The 10,496-nt window shown below is 41.1% G+C and overlaps 1 protein-coding gene across 1 annotated transcript; it reads left to right on the forward strand.

Annotated features, from left to right (window-relative positions):
- Window positions 1-1,541: 1,541 nt before the first annotated feature.
- ZFP42 (ZFP42 zinc finger protein) lies at window positions 1,542-2,474 on the forward strand (the record flags this gene model as incomplete). The annotated part of the gene is made up of 1 exon (XM_080928620.1): window positions 1,542-2,474. One exon carries the CDS (start codon window positions 1,542-1,544, stop codon window positions 2,472-2,474), a length of 933 nt encoding a protein of 310 aa, XP_080784746.1.
- Between the last annotated feature and the right edge of the window lie 8,022 nt (window positions 2,475-10,496).

Here is a 10,496-nt window from a genome sequence, read left to right on the forward strand (position 1 = left end):
GGTTGTCTTTACATCCTCAGTCCTTTTTCTCACTAATTACTTTGCACTTCATCAAGAGACAATGGTTTAGACAGACATGGTGGCCTACCAAGTTTATCTAGCTCTGTACAAAAACAATTTAATAAACATAATAATGAATGGTGATACCAACTCTTGACCTTGCCCAGCATTTACTGCGTGCCATGAACCATGCCGCGCACATCACAGATATCTTTTTTTTCCTTTCACAGCTCTTGCACACAGAAAAAAGCCGGACCTTCTCACTGTTGCCTCTTCGTTTTCCATCAACCACTGCTGACCAAATAGTAGGTTTTCCTTAGTTTTTCCAATTAAAACTCGTATTTTCTGCAAGCCCCCTTATTCCTCTTTCGTACTATTCTTTGCAACTTAATGTTTGGCATGCGCTGCTTATTGCATTATTTGAGGCAGGGGTCCGAATAGCTCAGGAACTTATAACAAGATGCAAACCCTTATGTATCAAGGCTGGAAAAGGCAATAAAAGATCTCAAGAACAGACAAAAAGTCAAACATATACCCACCCCCCAACTCCTACTGTTAGCATTACCACAAAAACCTCTTGTTGAACAACCATAACATGTATGCAAGGGTCCCAGTGCAGACCCATGCAGGTTCCATTGCTGCTTCAGTCTCTGAGCCCTATGTAAGTCCTGGTTAGTAGATTCTGTGGTTATGCTCTCCTGGTGCCTTGACCTCACTGGCTGCTACATTAACTGCCCCTTACGCTGTTCCCGACCTCTGTCTGAGTGTTGGCTGAGTGTGACTCTATCTGTTCTCATAAGCGGCCAGAGGAAGCTTTTTGATTATGCTAGGCACAGATCTATGAATTTAGCAGGGTATCATTAAGAATCATTTGGTTAACTTTTTTTTTAAAGATTTATTTTATGTATGTGAGTACACTGTCTCTGTCTTCATAAAGACATACCAGAAGAGGACATCAGACTCCATTACAGATGGTTGTAAGCCACTGTGTGGTTGCTGGGATTTGAACTCAGGACCTCTGGAAGAGCAATCAGTGCTCTTAACCACTGAGCCATTTCTTTAGCATTTTATAGTTAATTTTATTTTTGCATCTGTTATGTTCTGCTCTACCCTCAATCTCTAGGCTGTCCAATGTCTGGTTCCTGGTCATCCAGGCAGTGTCAGGCGTGGGCTTCCTTTTGTGTGGACCTCAAGTTAGTCCAGTCAGTCATTAGTTGGCCACACCCACAGGTTCTGAGCCCCCTTTCCCCAGAATATTTTTCAAGCAGGATACCCTGTAAGTCTGAAGTTATATAGATAGGATGAGGTCTCAGTCCCTCCACTTGAAGATTACTAGATAGGAGCCCTCCTCACTAGAGTTACCTGGGAGATTCCAGGCAGTCTACTGAAGTCACTTTCTCACCCTGGCTCTAGTACTGGAATATGTTTTAAACTTTGGGTTATTCTCTAAGGCAGGTGTTTGTCTGAGGTGACTCTTGTGAATCAGTGTTGCCTGGAAGTGATTCCTAGTCACTGTTCAAGAAGGAAGCAGCTAAGACAACATGAATGAACAAATGAAGAAAATGGAAAAGATAAGTGGCCAAAAAGGGCCGGGTGGAAGAGCCCTTGACAGAATGACCCTAAAGCAAGACGACTTGATGCCAGTCCACAATACCAGCGTGGAGCCTCCCCATGTAACATACACCGTCCATGACGAAGATATTAGCCTTGAGACTGAGGATTATGATTTCCCTGAAGGATACCTAGAGTGCATCATAAGAGGCGAGTTTTCTGAACCCATTTTGGAAGAGGATTTACTTTTTAAAGCCTTCGAAAGCCTAGAGGAAGCAGAGCAAAACTTTTCTCGCCAGGTTCTGGAAGCAAGTTCCCTTCTCGAATGTTCTTTAGAGTATATGACAAAGGGTACAAAACAAGAGAAAAGAGAGGCCACGCAAGACGTGCCTCAGCAGACTGTTGAAGCTAACTCAGTACCTGGTTGCTCAGACTACGTGGCTAGCAGGAATCTTCCTGTTGCAGAAACCTCGGAAGTTGATTTATCCTGTCATAATAAGCAGCTTGCAGGCTTTACTGGAGAGAAGCCAAAGGGCAGTCTATACTGTGGTGCCATATCGATGCTGGAGTGTCCTCAAGCTGGGTGCAAGAAGAAGCTAAGGGATAAAACGGCCCTGAGGAAACACATGCTGGTCCACGGTCCCCGTCAGCATGTGTGTGCAGAGTGTGGGAAAGCTTTTATGGAGAGCTCAAAACTAAAGCGGCATTTTCTCGTTCACACCGGAGAGAAGCCTTTTCAGTGCACCTTCGAAGGCTGCGGGAAGCGCTTCTCGCTGGATTTCAACTTGCGCACCCACGTCCGCATCCACACCGGGGAGAAGCCCTTTGTGTGTCCTTTTGATGGCTGCGAGAAGAGCTTTATTCAGTCAAATAACCTGAAGATTCACATCCTAAGCCATGCAAAGGCAGGGAAGAAATGCTGAAAGCCAAGACAGATTATCCTCAGGCTGGGTAGGCTTAATGACAGGGGCGCTGCGGATACATGCATTGTGGATTACTTTTTGTAGGGATGAATTCTATGGCTAAAATTACTTTGCAACTCTAGAAGGTATGCGTGTATATTTTATTTACTTCACTATACAATTTTAAGAACTTCTATATTCCATAGCATAGTTCCAACAGAAAAGTCAATGGTGAAAGTTCAAAAGCATAATCTTTAATATATGTGCTACACCATTAAAGGTGATTCTTTTTTTTCCTCATGCCTCATAGAAATTCACTTATTTGTTTTTAATTATGCAGTTCCTAATTGCCTGGCTTTTACCTTTAAGAATGTGCTTCATGGTAAATGTGATAGCCCTAAAGAATGTGGACCTTTGACAGTAGCATAAATGAATGAGTACTTACAGTTTTGATTGCTCTCATTGTGTAAAATTAATCATAGTTAAATGTGAATAGTTACATAATAAAGTTGATCCATCTGAAGATTTTAGGTGTTTCAAAATAAAAAAGAACATAACACACTAGAAATGAGTTAAATTTCTGAGAAAATGGCCAGTCTGAGTGCTACATGCCACTCAGGGAGGAGAGGCAGGCAGGTCTTTGAGTTTGAGGCTAGCTGTGGGGCCAGCTAAAACTAAATAGAGGTACCCTGCCTCAAGAGACAGCATTTCATTATTCTGTAGGGTGGGGTGGTATATCTTTGATCCCAGCATCCGGGAAGTATATGCAGACAGACGTCTGATTTTGAGGACAGCCTAGTTCACAACAGCAAATGTCAGCTCAGCCAGGGCTTTTGAGGAACGAGACTTTCCGAAAAGAGAGTTACTGGTATTCGTTATTGACATCCCAGTCCATTAGAGAGAAGTTGTAGATGCTATCTCAGTATTTCCAGAAGTTCTGAAGTCCACAGTGACAAAAAACTGCCTCAAATACCAGAAATGTATGTTCTTGTAGATGTGGGGACTAGAAAGCTGCCAGTCCAAACGGAGGGTCACCCAGCGTGCTTACTGCTGTGTCACCCAGTGCCATCCTTCCTACTTCCTGTGCGCCGAGTAACCCTCTGCCCTGAAGGCTTCATCTTAACTACCTATAAAGACCTCCAGATAATGTCACATTCTGGGGCTGAGGTACTGGGAGTTTAATGTCTGAATACTGTGGAGGGATACAAACCTATACATTTTGTGCAATACTCTTGGCCCAGTAATTTTTATTTCTCAAGTTCTTTAGAAGTGCTTACAGTCGTGTTTGAAAGTATTTCCTCAAGGATATTAAGGAAGTGTTCTATTGGATTGGAGTCAATTCCTAACACAAATGTCCACTCAAGTAAAAACATTTACCTAAATCCTACTACATCTCAATGGAAAAATAAGCAAATATAGTAGGAAGCAATGAGGGGAAATGGGAGAAAGGGTCATGTCTAGAGGGTACCTATAAATGAGTGGTTGTTATTTTTAATGGGTAGGATAAACTTGTGTGCATGCTAGGGAAGGAGTTCAGAGCAAAGAGGCACGGTAGCCAGAATAAAACTCTAACTCTGTGGCATTTTTAACTTACTTGTATTTGGATAGTTGCAAAGTTATCTGGCCAGAAAATGAGCAGCCATCAAACCTACACCCCTACTCACCAGTCAGTGTACGTTATTTGGTTTTGGTAAAAATGCCACTTGATTTTGAAGATTTATCATATCCCTAGAAATTAAAGCACATTTTAGAAGAATGAACGAATGACGATTAATCTTGATTTTTCTTAATAAATGCCAAAGTTTAAAAGCAGCGTGTCTTTGAAAATTAGAGCTTATAGTTTGACTTAAGTGTGAAGTTTTTGCTAATATGAACTATTACAGAATGCTAACTATTTAGAATGAATTTGGTAGGACAGTTCTACCATTTTTTATAGGAATGTGGATCCTGAAACTCCAGATTAACACCAGTAAAATGGTACACAAAAGCCATTCATAAATTTCCATTTTCTTCTAAGTCTTAACACCTGCATACAGAACTGAAGGCGAGTTTAATCAAGGTGATGGATCATGTGTCTACCTGGTGTTTATTTTTGCCAGCCTTGTGTTTAACTCAATCCTTTATGGATTCTAGTTTCAGAGTAAAGATTAAACACCAATCAAGAGATGCAAAGATTAGGGTACAAACTCCTCAGATCAAGATTGGCTTTCCTTATAAAAGCTGGTCTGCTCTAAACTCATTTCACTAGAAAAAGTTTCTAAAGTTATAAGACATTCATATCTGGATTTAGAGGCCTAGAAAGTCCTGTGAAGGAATAAGATTTCACGTGGCTGCCCTGACCTGTTTGTTTCTTTTCTCCCCAAAGATGTAGATAGAATGGCAAAGGGGTAAGAAGATTAAGGCATGGAAAAGAGGCTAGATATTGGAATATTTTCTAGTGTTTTTGTTTTTATTTCATGTGCATTGGTGGTTTTACATGCATGTGAGAGTGTTGGATCCCTTGGAGCTGAAGTTGTGAGCTGCCATGCAGGTACTACAGCTGCCTCTGGAGGAGTAAGCAGCCAGTGCTCTTAACCACTGAGCCCCTTACATGTTTTGTTTTTTAATGTGTGACATTTTGCCGTCATGTATGTTTGTACACCATGTGAGTGCCATGCTTCTGGATGCCAGAATGGAACATTGCTTCTCTGGGAACTGGAGTTAGAAAGGGCTATGTGCATGCTGGGAATTAAACTCAGGTCCTCTAGAAGAACTGTCAATGCTAGGAACCACTGGGTGAGTCCCCAGCCAGCCCTTTTGTTAGTGTTTTACAAACGAATGCACACATTCTTTTCACATTTATGTTTTATATTTAAAAATCCAAGCAAAACTAAAGGAGTCAGGTTATCTAGATTTTTACATGAATAAAAATACTGCCAGATACTGCCAGTCAATCAGCTTCACAGCTGGCTAATAAACATGCCCACGTGAACAGCCATATTAGATTTTCCTTCACAACTGAAAGCTTATTTTGCCAACACCTGTTCCGTCTTCCTCCCTACATCTAGTGATGCAAAGTACAGGATTTCAGCCTAGCCTGGTGGCACATGCTTTTACTCCCAGCACTTAGGAGTCAGGCACGTGGATCCCTGAGTTTGAGGCTAGCGTGGTCTATAGAGTGAGTTCCAGGACAGTCATGGCCATACAAAGAAACCCCATCTTGAACTCTTCCCCATCCCCAAATAAATTATATTTGATTTTCTTTAATTTTTAATACGTATCTTGTGGTTTAATACGTATCAGTGTGGGTTTTTTTCTTCTGATGGAGTGGTGTCCAAGATTTTCCACACTACAAAAGGCATTTCATTCAGGAAGTAATGCCAGCATGTGTTGCTCTACACCTTGGGTATTCTGAGCAGCCTAATAGGCAAAGGAGTCAAGATACAAGAATGGGGTCACTTCGCTCCACCTCCAAAGTGCGGGGATTACAGGAGCACCTCAGTGCCCCAGCTCTTGCTGTTGTTTTAACATTATTTCCTCCAACCTACGAGCAAGGCACATCTTTATTTTACATATTTCTCAGTTTTATAATTTTCATTGTATGGTTCTTTCCTTGGTTAAATTTCTTCCTAAATACTTTAACATAACCCTAAAGAATAGCAGTAGTCTTTTCCTAGATTAGTGCCAGGGTAGAGAAATGTAATTGGACAAACTAAAAATCAGTGTTAAGGTAGATCCTTTCTCTAGCACTAATGCATAGGGGGTGGGAAGATGGGCCAGCAGATAAATCAGGTACCACTCTGCGGAGGGCTCAGGGTCTTAGCCCAGCACCCACATCAGGCAGCTTACAACCAACAGTCTATAAGTCACTCTGACCTCAGTGAGCACCTGTGCAAATGTGGCACATGTATACACAAACAATTTTTTTAAAGGATGATTAGCTTGTGAAACATGCACACTGTTCCACTTCACCAGGGTTCTTTAACCCTGGCTGCCCTGGATCATCTATGCACCACCACACCCGGCTTGTCCAGTTCCTATATGACTGCCCTGTGTATGCATGTGCAGACATTCGAATGCACTCTGCACTCCTGTAGTAATCACCCCATGCATGCAATGGCTCTGACTGAATAAACTGCATGATTACATCCTGCACTGGACACAGAACAGTGCAAGTTACATTAAAAACCCATTATATTTGCAACTCCAAGCAAGAGACCATAATTAAGAGGCAATTGGATGAAATTAGCTTTAAGAGTACAAGAGCTTAAGCAAGCTTTGGTAAATGAATGTTAATCGTTAGCATGTGGGTTTTATTAGGGGTTTTGTTCCTTTTCTCTGTGACCCCAGAGTTGAATTTCTTAGATGTCAGTGGACCAGATATGAAGAACACCTGTACCAAGCTGTGCTTTACCATATGGCTAAAGTCATATCCATAAAACAAGCTAACATAACTTTTGTGACTTCAGTAAATCAAAGATATTAGGTAGGCTTCAATGATGCCCTGGGCATTAATAAACTATTCTTAGCACTCCTAAGATCATAGTTTCGTGCCATAAAATGATAGTACATGCTCCCTCCAACTCAAAATGATGGTCATAAAATACACATACAAATGAAAGAAGCAATAAAACTGGGAAGAGTTTTGATAATCATCACCATTAAACGTCAAAATGCTGCACACTATGTGTAATTACATCCTATTTTCTAAGAAAATTGGTGCATGTCCAAACTGCTGACCACTAAGCGTGGGGACTCTTTTTGAGTGTGGAAATACTTTGGGACTATCAAGACTGCATTCTAGGACTTTCCATCCTCGATTTAGCGACGGTGGCAGCAAAACCTGTGCCATTCCTCCTATTAAAGCATAAGGTCTTGTCACAACCCATGCCTACTCTAACTATTCTGGAAGGTGAGATAGAAAGACCATGAATTCAGTGGCAAGCCGGGCAATTTAGTGAGACCTTTTCTCAAAATTTTGTAAGAGTTAGAGATACTCAGTACCAAAGCCCTTGTCTGCCTTTCACAGGCTCTGAGCTCTGTCCACCAAAAGAAAAAGTCTTGATTTGGGAATGATGGCTCAATAGTAGTGATTGCTTAATATCTTCAAGACTCTGGGAACTATCCTTAGCACTTCATACACAAATATAAGTAGGTAGATAGATAACTTTTCAAATAAGAGTTTATTAGTCTCTGGGTATGTGTGTTAACTAGCTTAATTTAATCAGCCCACATCTTATTACATCACTTTGTGCCACATGTTTATACAATGGAAAATTATCAGCCTGATTATTAGTATTTGTGAGGCTATAAAATCTAGCTCCCCTGCCACTTTTTAGTGTATATGATCCCAAGTCAATATTCTCACTTGAAACACTAAGAATAGCATTCTGGATGAAGTCTAAGACCTTGACTGGATAAGATGTGTGGGGGAAGTAGACAGAGAAATTAGCCAAAGGTTAAGGGGCAACATATATGAGTTGAGCCATTTTGGGATGGACAGCCATCACCAGCCCACAAGGTATCCTGGTCTGACTTGGGTCCTTTGTGAAATTTCTAACTCACTAAGTGACAAAATAAAATGGCTTTTCCAGATGCTTAAATTTGAGAGTTAGTTTATATAACAGCAAACAACATCAATCGATCAACCTCACTTAGGGTCATTATTTGGTTTGGTCTCTGCCTTACAGTTGTTTGATTTGTACACACAGACATGGGTTATACATAATGTCTAAAGTCAAGTGGAAATCTTCATTATTCTCTGTCCACAGACCCACTGTCTGAATTCAGCCATTCCACAATGCCAATGCGTTGTAAACGGTTGTCACATTGATTGTAAATGATTTTTTGTAGGTTTTGTTGGTCATTTGGTTGGATTTTTGTTTTGCTTTGGTTTGTTTTGAGACAGGATCTCATGCAACCAGCCTGGCTTAAACTCAGAATATAGCTGGAAAAGTCCTTAGACTTTGATTCCTCTTGCCTCTATGTCCTTGTTTCAGAGTGTTTCAGAATATTATGTGCTCTGGGATAGAACCCATGAATTCACACATGCCAGAGAAGCACCCAACAAGCTGTGGCATATAATTTTTTTTCTTAGAAAAATGTATTTAACCTGAGGTTTGCTGAATCTTATGTGGAGTCAAGTAGATATTGAGAGCTTATTGTAATTTCAAAATCTATGTCCTTGACAGTTTTAGAGGTATACCTGTGTATACAGTAAGCTGGAGGGTCCTCTCTTGCAAAACTGGCAAGACTTGGTAAGTGGTCTAAGGAAATGTCAGTTGCCTTTACCAAAATTAAGGCTTGCCACTCAAGACTAGTGCAGGGATGATCTCCACTTGGGACGCGCAGCTTCTCTTCATAACACTCGTTCAGTTTCACTGTGTGGGTCACCTCTCCCTCAGAGAACTCCAACATCACTGCTGCTATGATTTGAAGGCCAGGTCCCTCCTTTATCACTCTGACCAAAGCCACAGCACCTGGCCCTTCCATAGAAAGGAAGGCAGGAATAAAATAGAACTTCTTTTTTTCCATGTCACAGTCTTAAGACAGAGCTATCTGTCCTAGGATTTGAGCTTAACCAAAAAGCACGTCTAATTCATGTTTCTCTGAGATCTGATTTTTGGGTTTTCTCCTGGTTTGTTCACTATGTTTCTTTCCTGAAAGTTTATAGCCACAAATCATGTGACTTCACATTTCACTGTGTTAAAAATACTTGCAACTTGGCAGCCTCAATATACATAAATGCACGTACTCTTGGAGCATGTTGAGGGGGCGGGGCAGGGACTGGTATAGCCAAAGCTGGTCTTGAAATTGTTTGCCAGCATTGACCTTGAATTTACTGAGATTCCAGCAGTTCATCACCATGCCAGGGTTAGTGCTGCGGATCAAAGTCAAGGCTAAACGCCAGGCAAGCATTCCACCTACTGAGCTCAGTTCCTAGTCCTCATTTATACTATGTATGGACTTCTCTTCTGGAACTCCTCCAGGGGATTAAATGTATTAGAGCATTTAATTAGAAATCCTTTAAAACTTCAACATGGCCGTGGAAAACAAACTCTAGGGAGAACTTGCCTGCAGAGGCTGGCAAGCGGCACAGAGTGAAGGTTTTTTAAACCATCATAAGGGCTAAGACTTTATCTTGTGGTCCATAAAGGAAGCACAAGAGAGATTAAGTAAGTGAACAACATGATCAAATTCACTTTTGAGAAAAGTCATCTGGGAGGCCGACTGAAGACGGATCGGTGGGAACAAAAACAAGCAGCTGTTGCAGTAACCCAGAGGGGAGATGACAAGTCTTATTGGGCTTTGTATTTCCAACACAGATCTAGAAGACAATAAATGATTAATGGATGTTTAAATAAGTGCTTGACTAGACATAACTGAAAAGAGTTCTAGCAGCCATAAAAATAGAAAAATTACAAATGCCCTAAACTCAGAGTCAGTGACACAGAGCAATCAAAGGACAAATAATCCAACTTAAAATGGCCATAATGTTTGAGTAGACTTTTTCTGCAGAAAAGATACACAGATAGTAGACAAAAGAAAAGATGTTCACTGGTGGATGTCATTTGGGAAATGCACATCAAACCATGATTGAAGTCACTTGGCTTTCACTAGCAAATGTTTGTCCAAATGTGGAGGAAATTATACCCTCAGCCACTGCTGGTGACAGCCATTAACTAACTTGTGAAGTCATACAAGAGACGGTAGCATCCGATGGCTCTTCATTTACCATGGGTGTCTTCCCAACAAATGAGAGCACTCTGAAATTGACCGTCTTTTGGGCAGGGGAAAGAGACCATGTGAGGGTACTGAGCATTTAAGAATATTAGCCCTCATGTAGAGGTTGGATAATCACCTATCCTATATGAACTTCAAGTCAGCCCTTCCTTCTTCTTCCTCGTGTCTTCAAGGGTTAGGTCACTGAAAAGGACCGGTGCAACTTTTACAAGTGGGACCTACAACAGGAAATATGCAGAGTATGCTAATAGGTACATTTAACGTAGCAGGACAGCCAAAGCTAAGTTTTAAGAATTGATTTTTAATTGACACATAATACTA

The sequence above is a fragment of the Micromys minutus genome (assembly GCF_963924665.1).
Source record: "Micromys minutus genome assembly, chromosome: 14".
NCBI classification, from domain to species: domain Eukaryota; kingdom Metazoa; phylum Chordata; class Mammalia; order Rodentia; family Muridae; genus Micromys; species Micromys minutus.